We start from the raw sequence: 24887 nt of genomic DNA, 5'->3' as shown, positions 1-24887 counted from the left end.
AATGAAGCATGTGTCTTTGATTTTAGTCCACAATTTGCCATGATACAATGTTCTCTTTGATTTCGCAGATAGTTAAAAATCAAGTTGAAACAGGATGCCATCCGCAGGGTGGAAATGGAACAGCAACAATGCTAAAATCGTCATCAATCTAAAAGTTGCATTTTGAAATATTTCTAAAATCGGATTATGTATATGGGTAGTTTGGTGAACGGCTGGCGACCAGTCCTTTACCTGAAGTCATCATGATGATAAGCACTACTTAAAATGGATGAATGGATTGTGGATTCCCAGCTTCAAGAGAGGATGCTTGTGCATCTACTGTACAATAATTATGAGAATTCAACGGATTAGTCGATTTGTACAATGAGCCTTGATGTTTAAGGCTTGGAGTTGACTAATCACGTTTTTGGCACCTCGCGCTCCAATCAACAAATTTCCTATTTCGACTGCTGCCTTTGCTGGAATATAATGCTCTTTGAAACAGAGAAATGTCCAGTCAACAAAGAACGGGTAACAGTCTTCATACGTCCGTGCATGTCTGAGATATATATATATATATATATTCCGTTTTTTTGCAGAGCTTCTTGATCAAATTATAGATCTTCAAACAAATTTGAATATCAGACAAAGGAAACCCAAGTAAACAAAAAAAATGCCGTTTTAAAACAGGGATTTGATGTACTAAGGAATAAAGAAATATATATTCCATGCTACCTGACCCTATGCGGAAAAAGTACTAGCCTCCTCTTTAAATCATGAATTAACAAGTTGTAAATCACATTTTTGGGGAATGCTAAGTTTCGCCAGATCGGTTCAAGCAAGAAATCACTGAAATAGAACCTGTCCGACAAAATGAAATCGGCCAAAAGAACATTGACTAGTTGCAACAAAATGCCACGATTCAAAGAAATGAATGAAGCGAGGAGAAATGAAATAATGGACATCTATCAGTTTGTAAAGGGTTAGAAAGCCATTTGTGACGCTTTCAGGCTCCAGTGAATCATGGTGAGAGCCATTATCCACAAACTGAGAAAACAACGGTTGAACAGCCAGCCGACATTTTCCCCAAGAGCACAGCGACGACTCATCCAAGAGGTTCACTTCTAAAGAACTCCCACGCCTCCGTTTAGGTCAGTGTTCATGACTCAACAAAAAGGAAGAGAAAAGGCAAAAATGACAATCATGACTCAGTTCCTAGGCAAAAACCAGCGATGACCAAAATGAACATAAAGGCTCATCGTACTTTTGCAAAAAATAAAAAATATAATTAAAAAATTAATGATTCCCCAAGACTTTTGACTGAATATATTTATACTTTTGGGCATTTAAGAAAAACAACTTCAAAACAGCAGTCAAACAGTGATGGTTCTAGTGATGGTCTGCGGTTGATTTGCTTGTTCATGACCTGGACGACTTTCTGTCATTGATGGATAAACAAATTCTGCTCAATTCTGCTGGCAATTATTTGTCCATCACTTTGTGATCGCAAACTGAAGTACACTTGAGTCTTGCAGCAGCACAGCAAGTCAACTTATGAATGACTTTTAAAAAAAAAAAAAAAAAAAAAAAGGTTGTGCATTGGCTTGGTCAAAGTCCAGACTTGAAGCAGATTAAAAACTTGGGTTATCATTGTCTGATATTTGCAATTATTTTATGATCTTAAACAAAGTGGGAATTCTATGCAAAAAAAGTAAAATGGTAAAATGGGGTACACATTTTCACTTCACTGTACGATACGGTACATAACGTGATGTAATATATAATGTGTCGTAAATTCCAACAAGAGCACTCATACAGGTGTGGTCCTCCTGTTGCCGCCATCTTTCTGGAAGCAGTTGTGGACCTGTAAGAAGCCCGAGTCACTTTCAGGACTGTATTGCCTGCTCCCCTTCAAAGGGTCCCTGCGGAAGGTGTAGAGCGAGATATCTCCCACCTGCAAGCTCATCTCCCCGCCAATTCCTACCCCCCGCTTCATCCCTCCTGGGGAGGGCTCAGACGACCTGGAGCTAGAACGCGAGCTTCTCCGTCTGCGGTGGTAGCTAGGGATACGCGAGTACGGCGACGAGGAGGCAATGGATTTGATGAAGTCGCGCCTGGCTCGGCAGCGTGTCTCTTTGTTTTTGTCAATGTATATGTTGACGGCGAGGACCCCCACAGATTCTGCGACGATGAAGGAGAGGGCGCCAAAATAGAAGGACCAGCCGTAGTTGTACTGGTTCTTCTTGTCCTCGTCTTTCTTGTCGCTGGGATCCCCGGCGTTACTGGAGATGTAAACAATGATGCCGATAATGTTGCTCAAACCTGAAGAGACGGGAAGAACGGATTACGAAGCCTTGCCGCAAGATGGATCGCGACATGACGACATTAACGTAACTGGAGGGAAGGGCTGGACTGGCCACGTGGTGTACAGGGCAGATGCCCGCTGGGCGTCTTTTTTGGGGCCGATCTGGTGATATCGAACTATTGATGTACTCTATTTTACACCAAGAGACCGGCCCACAATTTAGCGGGGGCAGTTTATTAATCCATTTACAATCTACACCGCAAACTGAACCGTGGCAGAGCTATGGTAGTCACGAGTCATGCGGGACAAAGTTAAAATGCCTGCCATGTTTTTTTTGTTTTTTTGCCAGACCAGCCCTGCTGAAGGAATAATAAATTCATTAAAATCAACATCTTCAGTTACTTCAACACCCTCCATCCATTTTCTCCATTAATTTTACAAAGGGTCTACATACCTCACCTTTATCTATATTATTATAAAAACGGTCGGGTAGCAACCGACGTAAAAGCGGTGCCAAATAAATTTTCATTTAATGGGTGTGACTATTTTATTTTATTTTATTTTATTTTTTTTAAATCTATGCAATTTTTAACACTCCTTTTGGTAGATAATAATACATCAGATTGGTGTATGGCATTACCTGCAGCCACAAAGAGAATACCAGCACTGAGCAGGATGTTGTTCCTCCTGCTGTAGATTCGTCCGACTCCAACGCACAGGCCGCCCAGCATCAGCAGGATGGTGCTGAGGATGGGGAAGAGGCTGGAAGCTCGCACAATACCTGCCGATATGACGTGGTGGGGAAAGAGGAGCATTACTATTTTATTATTATTATTATTATTTATATTAATTTTTTTAGAGTGTTTATATTGGTTAACTTTACACAAAACAACATAAAAGCAAACCCATGCTTGGGAGCATTTATCTACAAACCAGACGTAAGATGCAAAATGAGGTGGAATCGGTTCAGTACATTATTTATTTATTTTTTTACATTAAATGGATGTCACATAGGTGACATGATTCGACGAGGGCCAATTAGTCATGAGCACACCCTTCGCCAACTCTTTGGAGTCAATGAGTGTCATGACTTCCAAATTTCAAGTGGGCGCGATGGCAACGTCATGACTCATTAAGCACCTTTGTGATGAAGCCATCAGTGCTACTTGGCAAAGGCGAGAGGATGAAAAATTGAAGTGTGCGAAGAAACACACTCACGTAGGATGTACTCGGAGCTGTCTGTGTCGTAGTCATTATCCTCCGGGAAGTGATTGATCCGAAAACAGCTTCCTCTGTTGATACCTGCGACAAACAATGACAAATCATTAAAATAAAAATATTGTGTCTATTGTAAAATGGAATGCCATCAAGAAACTCTCCTTTTTCTGGGTTGAACCTCTCACACTTCTGGCCACATTTTGAGTGCAGCCAACTCAGGATCTGTGTGTTTCAGAAAGTTGCGGAGCCCTCATGCACCTTCTATTCAAAGTCTTTGCACACTAACTCTTTTCTCTACTTTTAACAGAATAAAACATGCGAACGTTATGAATATTGAATACTCGTCTTCGGATTAGATGTCACGAATGAGTCCCCCAACTCCCTCGGTTCGGTTTCCTCGCGTCATTTGAATGATGGCTATCGACACGTGCGTTGACGCTTGAGAGGAAAGACTACTCGAGGAGTTCAAGTTCGTCAATTTAAAAAAAAAAAATGTCCGGGGAATATTCTCTACCATTTAAAGCTCAAGTAACACCCGGTGGCACAATGCATTTATGTCACCTAGGAAAGGAAGAAGCGTAGCGATTTAGTTGACGAAGCGGGAAGGTGGTGATGACGAATCGAGAAGAAACATGCGAGAAAATAAGAACGGATGCTGAAATTGTGGCGATTCCCGTGAAGCGTAGTCATCGCGACCCGGCCCCTCCTACTTAAATAAATGAAAAATCAAATTTGTAATTTCATACGACTGCTCCAGCAGATCTGGCTACAGGAATATGCTCCAAATGAAATGGAATGTATGGACTCTGTCCTCAACACGATCAGAAGCATTTTAGATGCGTGCCATTAAATTGTTTTAATATATTCCCAACAGTGTTACATTTTCATTTTATAACATTTCTCGTGGCTGCGCACACAGATCGTGAGCATTAGATTTTTTTTTTTTTTTTTTTGTCCAATCATATTTCATGGCCTTCAGAATCAGTAATGCTGAAATGATTCTATAATCAGACTCGAAATTCATCTCACTGGCCCTTGACGCCCAATAAGCAGCATCCTGGGTGAGTTTATTGTATTATTAAAATTGTTTCCTGATTGTTATATTATTTGAAAACGAATGATTCTGAACAGTTTGGTGCTGTGATGTTGCATTTTTGGATAGTATCGTTGGTTTCTATAATTCTGACATTATTGTAGCGGTATTAAGAGTTGAATTTGGTCAGCCACGTCCGCAGGTACCAAAGCACTGAGATTGTCCGTGGAGAAAGACTTTTTTTGGATACCTGTACTTTTTGTCAATGGTAAAATTCAATTAAAGGAGCTCACGTTGCTGATTTAATTATTAGTTTTTTTTTTTGTTTTTTTTTTACAAAATAATGTGTGTGTAAGTGTTCTCGACATCAAAATCATGTATTTACCATTTTGTCAGCCATACAGCATCCATTAATATATATTTTAGCTTTTAAAAAGTGGCTAAATTTGTGAGTTGATACCAAAAAGCGCACAAGTGTCTCTTGACGATGTTTTGCTATCAAGTCTCTGATCCTTGCGATGTTTTTTCAGAGGCTTTCTTGTTCATTTCATGTGGACTCCGAAAGGGAGAGAGCCGACGGAATTTCCAGTTTGAATTTTACTCCTCGGGTAATTTAACGCACATGATGAAAACAACAAAAAACATCTTGTCGTTTGTCCTCATTCAACTCCAGATAAATTTGGAACAACCAGCTATTAATGTGTTAAATGGCAGTCAAAGTAAGTCTGTCGTTCTTTTTTAAGTGGCAAACCAGAGAACCCGGAGAAAATCAACACAGGCACGCGGCGAACATGCAAACTCCACACAGGTAGGCCGCAGAAGGAATCGAACCCTGCGCCTCTGTACTGTGAGGCGATGTGCTACCCAGGCTCCACCGTGCCGCCACCTTCGAAGTCATTTTTTTAAATGCAATTGAGCTCCTGGCAAGAGTGGTGTGAGGCAAAATTGTTATCCTCCATCTTTGTAAGATAGGCTTGACCGTATCATGTCTCAATCGCCTACTATCATGTTTTCCTCTTCTTAATGATGTTCTATTCTTTCATTTTTGTGTCAAAAAGCCCTGTTGGACTCAAGCCATTGCGTTAGATTTTAAATAAACTGATTTATGAGTCCATCTAAATTCATGCGCTCATTGTTCCAGATAATTTCTCCCAATGAGCCCTCCGAAAAGGTCCCGGAAGAAGCAAACATTGCCCAGTGACGGTCGCAATAAAATAGGGAAAGAAAGAAAGAAATTGAGATGAACGAGACAGAATGAGACACACAGACTTAATAATAACGTTGGGATGATGAGAGAGAAAGAAAACGCAAAAGAGGAGGAGGAGGAGGAGAAACTGGGGGGTTGTCTCCCTTGAGGCAAGCCCATCTTTTATTAGTCAGCATCACGTCACCGTGGCAACAACCTCCCCTCGGCAAACCGGAATCTGATTTCTTGCCCGACCTCTCACAGGATTTCTTTGACATCTTAACTCATGTATTCGCACACACACACACACACACACACACACAAATTACACTGTCTTGACCACAGCCTTGCAGCAAAAGAGGCAAGTATCCACAATTGCGACGACGTATGTGGACACCTCATAAGACGAAGTTCAATCTACGTGTTGCGGCACCATCCTCTTTCTCCACACGACATGAGAAGGAGAACAGGCACAAAATTGAGGTGGTGGGCTTTTCAAATGAAGACTCTGACTCAGATCCTCAGGCCCTGAAAAGTAGCGTTTATCAAAACAACATTCTCTCGTCATCGTCCGGGGAGTTAGTTCAAAATGAAACCCGCTGTAAGAAAGAGCAGATTCTTGCCGGAAGTCTCTCCCCGGATTTCGCTAACATAATCGTTTCCCCGTGAGAACCCTCAGGAATAAGGTGGGGAGGAGAAAGCAACTGTGATGACCACTGTCCTGGAAAGGATTCAAGCTATCCAGCCTTACGTTATCCAAGCTGCTTCTCTTCATGCGGCCATTTTGGGGCTTATCCCAGCTGTCTTCGGGCGGTAGGCGGGGGACAACCTGAACTAGTTGCCAGCCAATCACAGGGCACACAGAGACAAACAACCATTCACGCTCGCAATCACATCTAGGGACAGTTTAGAGTGTTCAAAAAACCCATGCATGTTTTTGGAATAGGGGAGGAAACGGGAGTACCCGGGGAAAAGCCATGCAGACCCGGGGAGAACATGCAAACTCCACACAGGAGGGTCAGTGCCTGGATTCGAATCTTGCAACGCTGATCTGTGAAGCGGACATGCTAACCAGTCATCAACCATGCCGCAGGGTTCAAACTAATAAATTAAAAAAAATAATAAAAAATAACGTGAACTTTTCTAAATTATTATATCACTGAACAATTGTGAACCCACAACACACACAATTCATCGTAATCCTTAAAATTGCCCTTCTGCCTATCAATCTTCGTGGTCCCCTTTCCGGCTGTCTTGTCGGAATTACCGTAATACCGCCTCCCGGCCCTTACTCCTTTACCGTACTCTCATCAAATCTTATAATGAGGCGCTCTAAATCGGCCCTTTCAGTGGACTATCCCAAGGAATGATGCAACCAAGTTCTCATCTTTGCTCATGTTTTCAGGAATTATCTTCGAACATGAATTTAGAAACCAAACATATGAGGTGCTTCTGCTTTCAGTCCAGTCTGAATAAATGTTTGGAGTGCAACACTTCTCCTGTCTGACTTCATGAACACCCTCCTCCGTCATAAAGGTAAGGTGTGTTTGCCACATGGGGACGAGCCTTATTGCTTTGTACATTATTAGCTAGGGTGCCCTTAGACGAAGCTTTTATTTATGTTCGTCATTCCGTGCAACTCAATGCGACTCTTACAATAAAAGCCATCCCTTTTTTTTTTTACTCCCTGTCATGGATGAAAAAAAAAAAGATTTGGCGCTTGGAATGGGCGAATGATAACTACTGTCAATCCCTTTGTAAGACAACAAATAAACCACAAATGTTCATGGCAGATTTTCTGCGATTCCGTTTTAGTCGACTGAACTATATCATGATTGCACAGTTTGAAGTCACCATATCCAGTCCGTTGCGTCGAAGCTTCTGCTTTCACGTCTCTGCAGCTGAAATCAATGTGTGTGTTTGTGTGGATATGAGACACCTCTTCACAGATGGGGAGCGAGTAAACATATACTCCCAAGAAAAATTAAAGTCAGACAGATGCTTTAAGTGTGGCGTGCGCGCTGCTGTGATGCCGCTTAAATTACGCTCGGTGCTTGGAAGCACGACAGAAGAGAGGAAATGCCTCTTTGAATTTGAAGATGGTTCTGCATTTTTAATCCGATTCTAGTAGAGTGGAAGCCAAATACAACGCAACTGCATGCAATCACTGAATGTTGCCCCCCCCCCGCCCCTTTTTTTTCCTCCCACATTTTTGAAAAAAAAAGTAAATTTGATCAATGATAGCACTATTCGCTTGGATCTGAAATTTGCATGGCAGCTTTAATAAGGTAACACTATTTTGAAATAAGATCATCACATGATGTCGCCATGGTGACCTGTGCTCGCCCACATAATTGGTTTACGATATTAGTGGACCAGACAAGACACAATTTTTACCAATGTCTATTTTATCTATCACACTGAAAAAAAATGATAACTTAACTGCAGAGGGAGCCCAAGAATCAAAAGCCCAACTTTTCCTGCCAGGTGCTTTCGTGTCGACCCTGTTTTGTGTTTGTTACCTGAGTTTTTTTCAAGGTCCTCTTCCCATGTATTTTTTTTTAACAAGCACAAGCAGTAAATGATTTTGTATTAAAATGAACATTACTTATTCATTTTATAGATTGTGCTTATGCTAAGGCAAAAAGTCAAATAAACCATGACAGTCTATCTATCTTAGAGTTGTTAAATTACCAAATATTTGATCTTGTGCAGTCTTTTAAGCGTTCACTTTGACTAAATATAAAAATGACACTATATATAAAAATAAAAACAATATATTTACATACACCACGACCGATCAAATTGAAGCTGAGCTTTTTTTCTTTTCCAAATGAAGCTGATGCAATTTGACAGTGCATTCTACATGCATCACAAAGCGTGAGTCTAACACACTTTTTAAAAGGCAATCATTGCCATTTTCTTATTAAATAACAATATTGTCATATTTCATTTAGAGTTGTAGCTCACTCAAATATTATATTTGATCATCATATTTATACAGTATCATTATAGAGTGAGCATTGACCGTCATTTTTAATCAACATTTTTCAATGATCTCCTTTGACTGACCCTGTCACAGGTATTAATATAACATGTTCACTATTGTGCATTTTTTTAGTCTCTCAAAAATAATTAAGCAAAATATTAGTCACAGCTCTCATTATGATGGGGGAGGAAAATATAGTCACCAAATGTTTTTTTTTAATCGTTTATATTGTCATTTAACGGATTATGACGTGTTTTTCCGGTTTGTTAACTTATTTGAACTTCGATTTAATTTACATCAGTCAAAGCACATCCAGCAGGGGGGGGAAGTGAATAATTAACATCATCGCCTCTTTGAGACCCGATACAAGTTGCATACTCGTTGGATGACATTGTTTGGACGGTAGCAAAAGTGGCTTGTGCGCAACAAGCAGTGCACTATGGCAAGCCGTTTGAGCATTTATTCCATATCCTTGATATCACACATTTGTGTATTTCACTAGTGCGGTCTTTTCCAGCACTAGTTATACATTCAGCTACACTAGTGATGCCCTCTGTCGTACTAGTTGCACAGAAACTCTGACAAGTGACTCATTTTCAGCAACATGTAACTAGTAAAACGTGGATTATTCCAACATGTTAACTAGTGACATATGATTTCCTACACTAGTTCACTAGTGAGAGCGAAAATACACACTAGTTAACTAGTAACGGCTAAAATACTTACTAGTTCACTTGTGAAAGCCCTTTAAGCCTTGATATTTAACTAGTAACTTTCAAAAATGTTACTTGTCAACTAGTGATACTCCAAATTTCCACTAGTTGCACTAGTGAGAAATTTTGACTGAACTAGTTCAACTAGTGAGGTCCAAAATGTTTACTAGTTGAACGAGTGGATGCCAAACTGCTCACTAGTCAACTAGTTACACAAAAAACTAATGAGAAGGTGGGGCAGATGTGTGCATCCAAGATTCCTATTGGCTCTACAGTTAAATGCACTAATCAGAATTCAGCTTTTGTCATTGTCCCACCCACTTTATTAGTGCATGTTTTACACTAGTTGACAAGTGGTCCTGGGGAACTGAAGCTAGTTTACTAGCAGCTGCCTCTTATGGGGTACATGTTGACTAGTGAATGCATAAAGCCAAACTAGTGAAATACTTGCAATCTATTTTGGCCTTACAAGTTAACTAGAGAGGCTCAAAATATTAACTAGTGAACAAGTACATGCTGAGATATCCACTAGTTACACTAGTTGTGCTCATTTTGACCTCTCTTGTTAACTAGTAAACCACATGTATTCTAACTAGTAAAGTATTTGGGTTCAAAGTGAGTCACTAGCAAACTAGTGACAATTATTTTCACATCACTAGTTCACAAGTGGATGACATTTTGTCTCACTTGTCAGGCTCAATTCTGAACTTGTACAGACTTTAACTGAGCATGTTTGACAAAATTGCGCACCAGGTGACATGTGCGCACAACAAGTAAACTAGTGAAATCATCAAATTTGAGTAGTTGATTTGTTTCCCAATTACAACACTATACAAGTTCACAAGTTGTGCCCACATATCAACTAGTAAGCAATTTTGGTTAACTAGTATGATATAAATGCCTGCTAGTATGCAAAAAACATTAGCTAGTACTCCAAAAATCCCCACATGTTAGATATTTGTTGTGCGAGTTGTGCACAGTGCCTCACTCATGATGCATAACATTTAACAAGTAAAAATAAAAGGCCAACATGTAGTAGAAAATTCAAACATGTTCAGTCAAATCTTGCACAAGTTCTTTTCTGTGTCTGACAAGTGAGACAAAATTCCTTCTACTTGTTATCTAGTCAAATAAACATCAGTGTCACTCGTTAACTAGTGACTCATTGTGGACTCAACTAGTTCACTAGAATGAAAACATGTGTTTCACAAGTTAACAAGTGGGGTAAAAATTAGACCAACTAGTGTAACTAGTGGCTATCTTTGTATTTACTTGTAAACTAGTTCACATTTTGAACCTCACTAGTCAGCTAGTAGGGTTGGCAAGATCTCAACCAGTGTGACTAGTGGACATTTTATGCCTTACTAGTGAACTATTGAGCAATTTGAGAATCTGACAAGTCAGCGAGTAAGGCCAGGGAAAAAGCTTAACTAGTGTCACTAGTGGACATTTGGACCTTACTAGATGACATGTAAAATGAAATATGTGACCATTGTTGTCTCTAAAGTCACTCATACACCAACATGTTCACTAGTGAACTGCATTCAAATGAAGCAGGCGGGACAAGTACTTTGATTGGTCAATATCTTGATGAGATCTCTTGACGCTTTAACCCTTAAGAGCCCAGCCCGTAATGCCAGTTATGAAAAGAATGATTGTATAAAAACATTTAATACTTATGATTAATCTTACTCTCTCTCCCTCTCCATATACAGGCTGGTGTAAAAATAGGTATGTAATTATATAAAAGAGAAAACATGTACAATACTTTCTGTGTAGTAAATATTAAGTTATTTAATATTACATCACATCAAATCCATTCACCATATACTATATCCTAATATTTCAGCGATGTGATACTAGATAGATAGATAGATGAATGGAATAGAATAGAATAGAATAGAATAGACCAGTACGTGTGTGTGCGTGAGTCGACATCGCGTAGGCAGCATTGAGTCGACATCTCTGTTATTTGGCGGGGCATCTGCGAACATGAGCATGACTTCTACGGAAACTAACACAGAAAGTGGTTTCAACGATGTTATTAATCGCGTCTGGAACGCCCTTGATGTAGCAAGAAGGGAACTGGCAGTGCAGATGGACGACAACTTATTGCGAGCGACAAGGAATAATTTTCGGAGAAGACGAGCTCGCACGACGACAGGTAAGCTAACTTTTAGACATAGCTAATTGGCTATAGTAATTAGTTATTGTAAACCTTTCAATCCGCGTTATTATGATTAAAATATGAAATGCGAGTTTTTATGATCGGCCTATGAATTAGCACGGTGTGCGTATGAGTGAGAAAGAAAAAGGGAAAGTTGTTTGTCTGCCCAACTGTCCGAAGCATTAGCTTTAGAATACCCAATTTGCTGAAGGGACTACTGATAGTTGTATGTCAATAAAATATTCTGTTTATGCAGAAACACAAGCACGTGCCACTGGGACAAATGGAGTCTGGAGAGTAAGGCTCTTTCTGTTGCCAAATCCTGACCTACTTGCCCTTCCACCTCATTCAGAATGCTGTAAATTGACCAGAATTGGTTTAGGTAATGTCCACACTACATATTTTCAAAGATTTATTCATATTGTAATGTTTTTGTTGTTGGCTTTGTTTTAATTTACATGGAAAATCAATGTGTTATTGTTATTGATTCGGGGTCGCTGATGGTGTAGTGGTCCCGTAATCACATATATATATATATATTATATATATTTAATATATATATATTATATATATATTATATATATATATTATATATATACATTATATATATATATATATATATATATATATTATATATATATATTATATATCTATATATATTATATAAATATATATATATATATATATATATTTTATTTTTTTTATATAACCAGGACTGATGTAAAATTGTTTCATTTTATTGTTATTATTTTCCAGGGATTCCAAGTCATGATCTGCAAAGGGCAGACTCCCCGAAATGTTATGCTGTAATTTCATGGACTCTCCCAGAATTTAATAACTTCATCTGCCAAAGCTACCCATCAGTTAGCCTAAATGTTATTGGTTTTCATCTGGCAAGAGCTGATAAGTCAAGGCTTCTGACTAAAATTCAGGCAAATACCTTAAAGGACCTCAAGAAAGCAGTTGGCAGAAGCAGATTATATATTCTTCCCCAGACTCACATTACACTGCCATTAGAGGTTTGTCTTTGTCTTTGTATTGATCAATTGATTCTTTTGGGATATTACCATCGCGACAGACTAATAAGACCCGTTGTCTTGTCAATTTAGATCACTGAATCTGAAAGTACTCCTGCTGGATCAGAGACATCCCAGCCAACTGAACATAACAGCATTTCACAGTCTTTTCCTCCTTCATCATCCACAACACTGATGGCTTCTCCCTCTGCAACACCGACAGCCACCGGACCTGAGGTCTCACCCAATACTCCATCTCAATTCCCTGCATCATCAGATATCATATCTCTGGCATCACCTGCAGTCCCTCAGGTTATGCTCACTGCTCCTGCAGTAGCAGCGCACTTGTCATTTGTCACATCTGACAGCAATTCTGATGCAAGTTCTCAGTCTTTGCCCCTCAATGCCATGGCTTTGTCTTCATAGATGGAAATTGATGGAAGCTCACCAAGGACCGGCTTGAACGCTTTACCTGTAAGTAATTGTAAACTATAATGTATTTCATATGTAATTGATAATTCAGACTGAAGACAATTGTGATAAGAAATGTTAATAATTGGAGTTTAGAAGTTGCCCTTTCAGTGCACCCTCAATAAAAGACAGCTGGATATAAGAAGGTCTAAACTCTTGCAAACAGGAGTCAAGTTTAGAGTCAAGTTTGGATTCTGCACAGTGGGTGAATGCCGGGACCCCAGAGGTAAATCTCTACATGATCATGATAAATAATCCGTAATTTTGCCATTATAGTTTGAACACATTATCATGCATTATTTGTACTTTTCAAGGTCTTTTACAGAGGAACATGTTTGGAACCAATGAACAGGTATTTTGTAGGACTACAAACATGAATCATGTGTGACACTGAATTCTATTCAATGACTATTTTGTCCTCAACACTTGTGCTGTGCCGTGTATATTGACAGATAGCTTAATGTCACTCTCTTATGAAAAATACAGAAAACAAATGACTGGTCAATATTACTATATACACATGCTAATTTGAATAAACAAGAAATTAAGAAGCTACACATGCATGAATTAAATCACAATACAGCTGTAGATAAATCAAAATGCATAACCTGTATTATGCAAATGGTTTTGGATTCCAGGATTCCTGTGCGTAATTATGACCTGCGTAATCTGATTCTTAGGACTCCTGTTAATGACTTTTTCATTAATGATTCTGGGGAAGATGGGGAAGATGAGGGCCTCATTGCAGTTCCTTTTGAAAATGACAATCCTCCATCAGTAAGTTATAACTTTTTTTAAACAGAACTATGGTAAAAAAAAATTTTCATGGGTTGTTTCTGACTGTGCATTGTTAAATACTCCTAAGTGGAAGGAATGATTTTGCAACTTTCTCCCATTAATTTCTAATGTATTGTTCTTATAATATATATTAGGAAGAAGTGGATCTTGCCACTATTTTGAAGACTTTTCACGAGGATCACATTTCAGGCAATCTGGTATCCACCATTTGTATCAGAAGGCGTAAGCTTCTGGAGAGTGCCATTAAAGCATTCTCCAGAGTGACTTTCTGTTGGACCCATTCACCACACATTGAGTTTGTAGGAGAAGATGCAGATGATATGGGGGGACCACAGCGGGAGTTTTTCAGGTATGAATGCCACTCGTCATTATACATGTATTCTGGTGAACTGCTCAGTATTATATATTGTCGGATATCTTGCCTCATAGTTCTGAGATGTAGGGTAAAATTCTGGTTCTGGCCTTCCTTGTTTGCATGTTCTCTCCATGTCTGCATGGGTTTTCACCTGGTATTCTACCACATTACAAATACATGCAGGGTAGGTCAACTGACCGAAATTGTCTGTCGGTCCGATGGCGAGTGTGAATGGTTGTTCCTCTCTGTGTGCCCTACGATTGGCTGGCGACTGGTTCAAGGTGTATCCCATCTACCACGATTCTGAAGATGAATGAATTTTTTAAACTCTTTCTTTTTTATTTTTGTCATAGACTGCTGATGTTAGAGGTTCAGACCTCTCTTGGAATTTTCGAGGGAAAGGCTGGTCAGGTCTTTCTAACTTATGACCAAACTGCTCTAGACCAGCAAAAATATTTCAGAGGTGGCAACCTAATTGCTTGGTCAGTTGCTCATGGTGGTCCATGCATCAGGGCCCTGGATCCTTGCCTCTTCCAGTTGATGTGCGGTCAAGACCCACCACTGGACCAGTTCAACTGGCATTTGCTGCCGGACCCAGAAGTGCAAAGCAAAGTCAAGAGGGTACTTAAATATTATCATATGAACATGTACACTACCCCCCCACCATTTCACGCATCAATTATTGCAGCTTAAGTTTTTTGTGGATTTTTTTAAAAATATTCATTTAAAAAAGAACAGAAAAATTACAGCCATATCAGCTGCCATAATGCAGAAAGACAATTTTTTCAAAGAGATGAGTTGAATGGGAGGGTTCGGACATACCCACAGGCAATCACATAAAGGCGTGTGATTGGTTCCCGGTGCGAGAACGACTAACGAAATCATGATAGGATTTATCCCGTGAACTTACTGGCTCCGATGACTCAGTATCTTCTCTTGTTGTATCCTGCCAGTCTTGTCCACCCGACAAGCACGGCTCCCTCAGGACGGCAAGTGTGACAAAACATCGGCAAATAAAGCTTTAAAGAGTTTGGTAAAGTACATTTCAAAACAGCTTACCTTAACTAGAATCCTGAGTTGCATTTTATTCAAAGGTCCTTGTTGATGTTATTGTGAGAAGCAAAAAATGAGCCATGATTTCCAACGACAGTGCACTTCGTCGCCAAAAGTATTCATGGCTTAACTTTTGCTTACTACAGTAACATCAACAAGGACCTTACAACGTGGGATACTAGTTAAGTAAGGTAAGCCAAATTTAGGATAAAAATTAAAACTTTAACATAGTTATAACCGAATGTTCTGTTGTAATTGTCCGGCAGCACAACGTTGACTTGTAGATCACCTGTTTCATCCTGCAGGTTTGGTATTTCCATTTTTCATTTTTAAAGTTACATTTGTTGTCAAACAAGTATTTAGAAAGTTGGGAACCATATTGAGGCGGTCGCCACGCATACTAGAGTTATAAAACTCCCCAAAATTAAAAATAATTATAAAAGAAAGGTAACCTATACCTAGTCGTTTCTCACTTATTGCGGTGGTTCTGGTCAAGATTGATGGCAAAAAAAAAAAAAACAAGGGATTACTGCACAGGAATTGGTAAAGAATCAAACTGGTACCAGATGATATGTTCATTTCTATGAAATATTACTTTTTTATAAAGGTCAATCTGAGACCAAGCTGCATTGTTCCCACTCATGTTTCTCTCTAAGATTCAAGAGTGTCAGACCACTGAGGACCTGACAACACTCCAACATGAGATGGGGGACTGGATTGCTGAGTGCGGCATCCCAGGAATATTTAGTGCCAAAGTAGAAGATGTAACAAAAATCTATGCATATGTGGTAAAGCATTACATCTTTCTCAGGTAAAATAAGAATTTTACTTCTAACTGCTACGAAAGTGTCACTATCAAACGGGAATTTACAAAGTGTTGTAACTATGGAGTAGATATCAATCTAACCCAGCCCTTTGTAACTTGTATTTTGACATGTTAAAAAAATGTAACTATACAAAATGTAAACATGTTTCATGGTTGACAATATATACTCATTTATACTGCATGTTTTCTTTCTGTTGCATTATAGAACAGCCAAGATGATACACCAGTTCACAGAGGGAATGAACGCATTCGGAAAGTTGTGGGACCTTGTCAAACAAAACTGGATTGCCTTCTTGCCCTTGTTCACAAACATGCACGAACCTATGTCAAAGGCAGCCTTCAAAGACATCCTCACCTATAATTATAGCAGCAGAGGAACCAACCATCGGCAGGCGGAGGAGGACACCATCTACAGCTGGGAAATGGTTCTGAATATGATCGAAGGTATTTTAATTAAGCATTTCTAGCACAATTTATGAAACTGAACTCCATACACAAACAAAGTGGCACACTAAAATGTACACTACTTTGATTGACCGGAAAGTGTTATTGTTGTATGTTTTACATTTGAGAACAATGTAAATACCAGAACAAGGGGCAGTTAGAAATTGTAATGGTATTGTTATTTTTGTGTTTTTGTGTATTTATGTTCACGTACCCTAAATTTGCTACACAAGGCCAAGCTGAAATACAGTATATAAAGTCCAGAATTGATGTTTCCCTTTAAAAACAATTGCAGATTTTACTTTCAATTTCCTTCTTTTTTTCACGGCAGACAAAATGACAGAAATGTCCTTTGAAGACCTTCTCATCTTCATAACTGGAGCTGATGAGGTTCCTGTCCTGGGCTTTCGCGACAAACTGGCCATTGATTTTTATGAACAGGCTGAGGGCATACGTCGTCTTCCTTACGCATCAACATGCATGATGTGCCTGTACCTCCCAAGAGGTATTACTGAGGAGAACGACCTACATGACATGCTCTGCCAGTCAATAGGAGACTCATTGGGGTTTGGGAAGGTGTAGCCATTGTGGATTAATTTGTTGAGCGTTGAATGTTTTCAATCGCTCTAGCACACACCAGATATTTCTCCTTTAAGTCTGTTGTTCCATGTATTAAGTTTTGAACCTCTTGGTGTTGCTCAGGGCTCAGGTTGTTAACTGGTTGTGACACAGTCACTCTTCGTTCAAGGTCTTCACTGTTGGCTTGCAACTGGTTGAGATGTATGCCATGTCTTGCCAAGCCAGTTTCCAAATTTTCTTGATTATAAGGGTCTTCTCCAAATACATTGTTGAGAGCTGTTGATTGCTGATGGATGTTTGAAAGCATGCCTTCCATCCAAATTTGTGTTGGCGTCCGATTGTTTGCAGTTCTCAACCTGTGGTTGTTCCAGCCATGTCTGAATATATCCAGTCTTTTCTGAATTTCTGGCTTGTACACAATTTGTAGTGCCATTTTGTGAACGTTGTCATCCGGGTTCAATATTTGTTCATCTTCAAAAGAATAGAAAAGCATGTAAAAGTAGTGCACAACCTGATGGAAAACGTCTCTCCAAAGTCGTTCGATACGTTGGTTGTGCACAGATTGGCCTGTTATGTGACTTGCATGTTCTTGTCCTTGGAGAAGATTCATTAGAAGAGCAACCAGAGTGTTTTCCCCACCGTGGTCTGATCTTACTCTGGAGGGTAACCCATATAGACAAGTAGCGTGGACAAAATATTTCAGCACTGTCAAAGCTGTGTTGTCTGTGCTGCAGTTTATGTATGTTACTAGCCTGGAATTTCCATCAATACCAGCATGTGTCACAAACCCCCACCTGTAAAACAAAAATAAAAACAATAGTGGTTACCTTACAAGAAAATCAGTATAGCATTATATTTGCATTAAAGTTTTATCACATTTATTTGTATGAAATTATTCCCTAGAAAAACACTCCACCAGACCTCCACCAAGGCTATCTCCCAATGATGAATGAACAGAACAGGTTCAAGAACATGCAAGTCACATAACAGGCCAATCTGTGCACAACCAACGTATCGAACGACTTTGGAGAGACGTTTTCCATCAGGTTGTGCACTACTTTTACATGCTTTTCTATTCTTTTGAAGATGAACAAATATTGAACCCGGATGACAACGTTCACAAAATGGCACTACAAATTGTGCACAAGCCAGAAATTCAGAAAAGACTGGATATATTCAGACATGGCTGGAACAACCACAGGTTGAGAACTGCAAACAATCGGACGCCAACACAAATTTGGATGGAAGGCATGCTTTCAAACATCCATCAGCAATCAACAGCTCTCAACAATGTATTTGGAGAAGACCCTTATAATCAATAAAATTTGGAAACTGGCTTGGCAAGATATGGCATACATCTCAACCAGTTGCAAGCCAACAGTGAAGACCTTGAACGAAGAGTGACTGTGTCACAACCAGTCAACAACCTGAGCAATAGTAAGATGTTGAAAACTCAATAAATGTAACTACAGACTTAAGGAAAAAATATCTATTGTGTGCTAGAGAGGGAGGAGTTGTTTTGGCTGATGTTAGGGCCTACTGGCTGAGATTATATTGCTGCGCATTTAAGTGCGCAAGTCGGGAGTTTGTGAAATGTACCTATACAAAGAGAAATTACGAAATAAAATTTAATCTGCACCGTCCGGACAATACTATCTGCTTTCTAATGCTCCAACAAATACAAACAAATACAAGAGATTATCCTTCATTACCGAATGAGACGCATGTGACCATCTATGTGCCATAAACTATTAGGAAATGGCACATAATATGTTCTTCTAGCCACAGTCTGGCTCCATCTCTGGGCTGCAGCAGCTGGGTCAACATGGTTGAGGATTTCTCGAACTCTTTTTCTTTGTACTACAATGCCAGCAGCACGAAGGTATGCCCTCATCATCTGAAAGAGGTTCATATTTCAACACAATTAAAAAAGTGAAATTTCACACTGGATATAAAGATATCATATACATAAAGCGACTATGTTGCAGAATGCTTACTTCCGAGCCTGATCTTGGAAATTGGTTGTGCAATATTCTGACATGCTCCTCGAGGTCAAGATCATGAATGGGAGTAAATCTATTTCTGGCTGAAATCTGAAAAGGCTTCATTTTTTTATGGAGATATGAAGAGGAACAGCCCAACATCCCTGCTATGGCTCTCACTGTAAAGCCTTGAGTGAGGAGTAGTTCAATTTGATCCCTTGTAATATCAAGGGCTGGTCTCCCGCGTCTACCTAAAATATGGAATTAAAAGGATTAAGAAATCTAAGCAAATTAATGAGTGTGATCTTTTATATGCTTATACACATATATATATATATTTGCAGCAGTTTTATATATCTGACCAACAATTATCTTGCAAACCACAAGAAGCTACTTTCTCTAACCATTTTTATGACATAGGTATGAGTTGTTAACAAGAGTTTTAATACATATATATATTTCAAAGTGGATAGCCATTGTGTTACTGAACAGTCTAAATCTATAGAGCTCATATAAAGACAGGAAAACTGTATATTAACCACTTAAGGAACAACAGGGCGTCTGTGAAACCCATGGGTAGTTAGAAGAAACAGACACAAAAAAATACAATAAGAATTATAGCCACTTTACCTGGATGCAAATGAGTTGCCGCAGAGAAACAAACATGTGCTTCAATAGGAGCGGGTCCCGTAGCGATGACAGATCTGAGATCTGACAGAGCTTGAATCAAATTTTGAGTTGCCTCGGTGCTAATGTGCTGACGAACTCTTCTTAAATTAGCAATGGAAATGTTTATCGCGCGTATTTCACTTCCACCGGCAGATCCTTGACGATAAACTCTCTCTATTGCCCTGCACCTTCGCCTGATACGTCTCAGTACGCTATCGGCCATGTTTATGTTGAAAAATTAGTTCGGCAGAGAAATTCCAAAATCATGAGCCGTGACTGGTGGATTATATTATTTTCAAATGGGCAGCCAATAGGAAACCATTGTATTCTTTCCGACTGATCCCCATGAGCTAAAAAATGCCCACTAGTTCACTAGTAAGCTCATTTTTGTGTCTTACTAGTTAACATGTAAGATAAAAATGCCCACTAGTTCACTAGTAAGCTCATTTTTGTGTCTTACTAGTGAACATGTAAGATAAAAATGCCCACTAGTTCACTAGTAAGCTCATTTTTGTGTCTTACTAGTTAACATGTAAGATAAAAATGCCCACTAGTTCACTAGTAAGCTCATTTTTGTGTCTTACTAGTGAACATGTAAGATAAAAATGCCCACTAGTTCACTAGTAAGCTCATTTTTGTGTCTTACTAGTTAACATGTAAGATAAAAATGCCCACTAGTTCACTAGTAAGCTCATTTTTGTGTCTTACTAGTGAACATGTAAGATAAAAATGCCCACTAGTTCACTAGTAAGCTCATTTTTGTGTCTTACTAGTTAACATGTAAGATAAAAATGCCCACTAGATCACTAGTAAGCTCATTTTTGTATCTTACTAGTTAACATGTAAGATAAAAATGCCCACTAGTTCACTAGTAAGCTAATTTTTGTATCTTACTAGTGAACATGTAAGATAAAAATGCCCACTAGTTCACTAGTAAGCTCATTTTTGTATCTTACTAGTTAACATGTAAGATAAAAATGCCCACTAGTTCACTAGTAAGCTCATTTTTGTATCTTACTAGTGAACATGTAAGCCCATAAATGCTGTGGGGCACTAGTGTGAAATGCATGCTCAAGGCCATAGAATAAATACTCAAATGGCGTGCCTCGGCAAGCCTTTTCAATATTTATTCAACGGACGCCTTGTCACGATCCTACATTACCCAGGATTCATCCGACATGACGTTTGTTTTTCGGACAGCCAATCACGATACATGATGTGCCAACCAGCGACTTAAGCCGAAGAGAAAACCTTCAGAGGTATTGCAATGTTTTTTGTAAATATTACTCTTAATGTGATACCAAATTTGATTTTACGATTATTTTAGGCGACAAAGTAGTGGTGTAAACGTCAAATGTGTGGTCAATTTATCAAGATAAGCCCTGCTTAAAAACTTGCTTCAACGATTTCGGAGATGTCGGTGTCCGGTTTTGATGGCGGATGGCGGCAGTTCAACGCTCACAGTTGCCGCCGAGAGCAGCTTCATGCCGGCAGGACTTTCTGAAATCTGCCGCTGCTAGTTTTATAGCGAACCGCAAAAGATGAAGATTTCCGCGCATTTGACGCTCACATTTTGACTTCACGGTGTAGTTTGTTCATTGCTCACAAGCTAATAGAGTAGGAACAAGAGTTCAATTAACGTTGGAACATAATCGTTCATTATCGTTTGCTAGCTGCGTTTGTATATTTGAATTATTTTCTTGCCTTCATTACACGCAGTATTCGTATTCCTTTGTAACTGTGTATTATAAATAAGGTTGCGCTATATGTTACTGGACAAACTATAGGTCCTGACTGCTTGGAGACCCCACGGCAGATGAGCAGCTCCATTCGGACCCTTCTGACGGCGCATCTTCTGCAGCACGATGCTGTTCATAGAAGCTAAAGGGTGATCAGCTTCCCTAAATAACACCAGGAGGATGAGAGACACAACTTCTTCCCGAAATCTTGATAAAAACATCCCGTTTATTCATTGTTAAATTAATTATATATTTCATGTAACTTATTATGTTTACAATAAAATGTTTTTCAACTGTATTCTGGATATGCATTGTCTGAAATTAAGTGGTGAAACCACAACTAATATTTCCTCCAACATCGAACCTGCTCGGTCACATCTCCTGTCTTAAAAAACAAAACACAATCAGTGGCTTCAATAAAGATTGTAGAAACCTCAAAATGCACACACATTCATTTATTTGATATTACACGGTAAGAAGATTGTGTTTTTGTATTTTATTTACTTCAGTTGTTTTTCCACAACAAACAATCATTAGAGACGAGCAGGGGGTGATGTCATCAAGTATTGTAATATTATTTTATTGTGCTGTTCTCCCAAATCCGCATTTACAATACAGATTACAGCATCTTTAACAAATACGCATCATCTTTGAACAGATTCAACAACTGAAAAATCACAGCCTCGTGAAGGCAGAATTAATTGCAGGACTTCTGCATTATACTGCATTCCTTTTATTTTGTATACTAAAAGTGGATAGGAGTGAATTTTTAGCAGTACTATTACCCCTTATGTCCATGTAAATAATAAATATACATCCCCCAGAGAGCCATTCCCTGAGAAAAAATGTTTTATTCTGCATATATACCAAGCAACAGGCAGTAAAAAAAACTGGACACTCGGGATCAGGCTTTACAGGGTTAATTTTTTGCTGGGTGGAGCTCCTATCAGAGAACCAATAGGAGGCATACACTCATGGTACTTTCCCGCCTCCTCATTAGCATTTAGTGTAACTAGTGCAACTAGTGAGCAATTTGTGTTTCACTAGTTCTACGAGTGAAAATTTGGACATCAGTAGTTTACTAGTTAATCCAAAAAGACAATTTCACCAGTTAACTAGTGAGCAGGTTGGCATCCACTAGTGCTACTAGTGAACATTTTGGAACTCACTAGTGGAACTAGTTCAGTCAAAATCTTTCACTAGTGTAACTAGTGGATATTTGAGGCATCACTAGTTTACAAGTAATTTTTTTTAGACTCACTAGTTAAATATCAAGACTTCAAGGGACTTTCACTAGTGAACTAGTTGATGTTTATCTTTCACTAGTTAACCAGTGGATATTTAATTTCCAACTAGTTGTCTAGTGCATGCGATCATAAGTCACTAGTTAACATGTTAGAATAATCCATGTTTAACTAGTTAACATGTTGACGCTTTTGTGACTTACCTGTTAGCTTGTAATACTTTGAACATTACTAGTTTGGTCCAGTGGGCCACTAGAGCATAAAAAAGATGACTAGCTGGGAATTTGGCACTACTAGTGCGCATCTAGGTGTCACAAGTTAGACTTCTACCAGCACTAGTTGAACAAAAGACTCACTAGTTGCTAAAAATGAGTCACTTGTTAGAGTTTCTGTGCAACATGTACGACAAAGGCATCACTAGTGTGGCTGAATGTATTACTAGTGCTGGAAAAGACCGCACTAGTGAAATACACAAATGTGTGATATCAAGGATATGGAATAAATGCTCAAACGGCTTGCCATAGTGCACGGACATCACGCCCATGTCGCAACCAAATCTCATTTCTCCGTGCATGCGTAACTCCAATTCTTTCGAATGGAATCAGACCAAATCAGCGGCAAACGAACACCAAAAGAAAAGTTGCTGTTTTTGTGTGTGTGTGTGTTTACCTTCTATGCAGCATATCCTCCACAGTCCCGAGTGCGTGAGGTCGCCTTTGACTTTCTTGCTCTGCGCGTGGCTGTCGTCCGCGCTAGCGTTGGTGGCGTTGCAGATGTACGCCCGCGAGTACAGCCAGTAATCGGTTCCGATGGCGATGCTCATGAGGCTGAATGCGGCGAAGGCGCCCGCGACGGCCAGGAGCGTCTGCAGCCCACGATCACACCACGCCATGGCCGCGCATCATGCGTGCACTACCAAGCAACAAAAGTCCTCCACCATCATCACCACAATAGAGTCAGGTGGCAACTTTGAGCTCCTCGCCAGTCCAAACTTCAGCAAAAGTTGTCAAAGGTAATCTGAGCAGGACCATCATTCCTTCCCATTTTGGGTTTGGCCGGACCTTCCTGATGGTTACAACAGGTTGAAACACTCTCGAGGAACGCCTCAAAAGACCACAGCTGCCTGGTTTGAAAGTGCAAGAAACAGCATCCAGACCACACCTACACGTCAGTGAAGTGCAGCCAATGGGAGAAGTGCTGAGCAGAAGAGGAAGGAAGGAAGAAAAAGTCCCCCAGTCAACCTTTTCGGCATGCAAGTAGAAAATGAAACACAAATTGTCACCGGAACATACATGCTTGTTAAAAAGGATGAATGTGAAGACAAATTACTTCTCGGTGGAAAACTAAAGCTATAGATGAGATATCATTTTCAAAATAAATGGACTTTCATATTTGGTATTTTTCAATGATCTGCTCGTTGAGCTGACTCGATTCAGCTGCCCTTCTTCTGCCTATTTTTCTTTTTCATGTTTTAGGATTTTCTTTTTCTTGCTGATCAAATGAAGGCAAAGATACCCCGGAGGGTCAGCATTTGTTTGAGGAGCAACGAACTCCACAGGGGACTCGATCCGGTCACTCCAGGCTGTGATCGCCTCCCTGCAACTGGTCAAAGATGAAAAATTGTGCTTTTTAGTCGAATGGTGGATTGACATATTTGATCAAGAGTGAAGGAAAGGAGGAAGTTAAGAATTAGGAATAATGAGCGCCTGATAAAGTCTATGGCGCCGTATGAGAAGCAGGATATGCAAATATATTTTTTTTTTTCATTTTTCATTTGCACAGACCAAAGAGCAGCTGGGTAACACATCATTTTTAGAATAAAGACGTCAGCACTCAAATCTTCTTCCAAGTGTGAGAGCAGGTCAGAAGGTATTTTAATATGGACGGCAGATCACGACTGTTATCTTGAAAAAACGAACTGACTGCTTGTCATCTGTATTGTATGCTTGTTGTTCTAATTTGCGTGACCCGTCGAAGCAAAAAATGCGTCAATACTTAAAGAAAAAAGATAAAAAATTGCATGTTTGCAAGTGTTCTAATCATCCCAAGGTTTCCTGGTGTACAGAATAAACCAAGCAATTTAGGCTGTTCAAATGGAAAATTTAAGAGCCAATCAATAAA

At 39.4% G+C, this 24887-nt stretch overlaps 1 protein-coding gene across 1 annotated transcript; it reads right to left on the bottom strand.

Annotated features, from left to right (window-relative positions):
• Nucleotides 1–549: 549 nt before the first annotated feature.
• LOC148332439 (voltage-dependent calcium channel gamma-4 subunit-like) lies at nt 550–23930 on the bottom strand. Its single transcript, XM_088303669.1, has 4 exons — nt 23436–23930; nt 3503–3586; nt 2925–3065; nt 550–2301 (listed from the first exon to the last, which is right to left on the bottom strand). The coding sequence occupies exons 1-4, from the start codon at nt 23656–23658 to the stop codon at nt 1790–1792; spliced, it is 960 nt and encodes a 319-aa protein (XP_088159795.1). The 5' UTR covers nt 23659–23930; the 3' UTR covers nt 550–1789.
• Between the last annotated feature and the right edge of the window lie 957 nt (nt 23931–24887).

The sequence above is a fragment of the Idiotropiscis lumnitzeri genome, chromosome 8 (assembly GCF_059441095.1).
Source record: "Idiotropiscis lumnitzeri isolate Australia: NSW breed Sydney's pygmy pipehorse chromosome 8, RoL_Ilum_1.0, whole genome shotgun sequence".
NCBI lineage: Eukaryota > Metazoa > Chordata > Actinopteri > Syngnathiformes > Syngnathidae > Idiotropiscis > Idiotropiscis lumnitzeri.
The sequence above is the reverse complement of the archived record's forward strand: the minus strand, read 5'-3'. Positions and strand labels throughout refer to the sequence as shown.

Bases quoted from the DNA above. Each gene is read 5' to 3' on its own strand.
- LOC148332439 (XM_088303669.1), bottom strand. From the start codon at position 23,658: ATGGCGTGGTGTGATCGTGGGCTGCAGACGCTCCTGGCCGTCGCGGGC. The intron at 3,587-23,435 runs GTAAACACACAC...TGTTTGTCGCAG, and splicing joins GAGGATATGCTGCATAGAAG to GTATCAACAGAGGAAGCTGT. The intron at 2,302-2,924 runs GTAATGCCATAC...CCGTCTCTTCAG, and splicing joins TATTCTCTTTGTGGCTGCAG to GTTTGAGCAACATTATCGGC.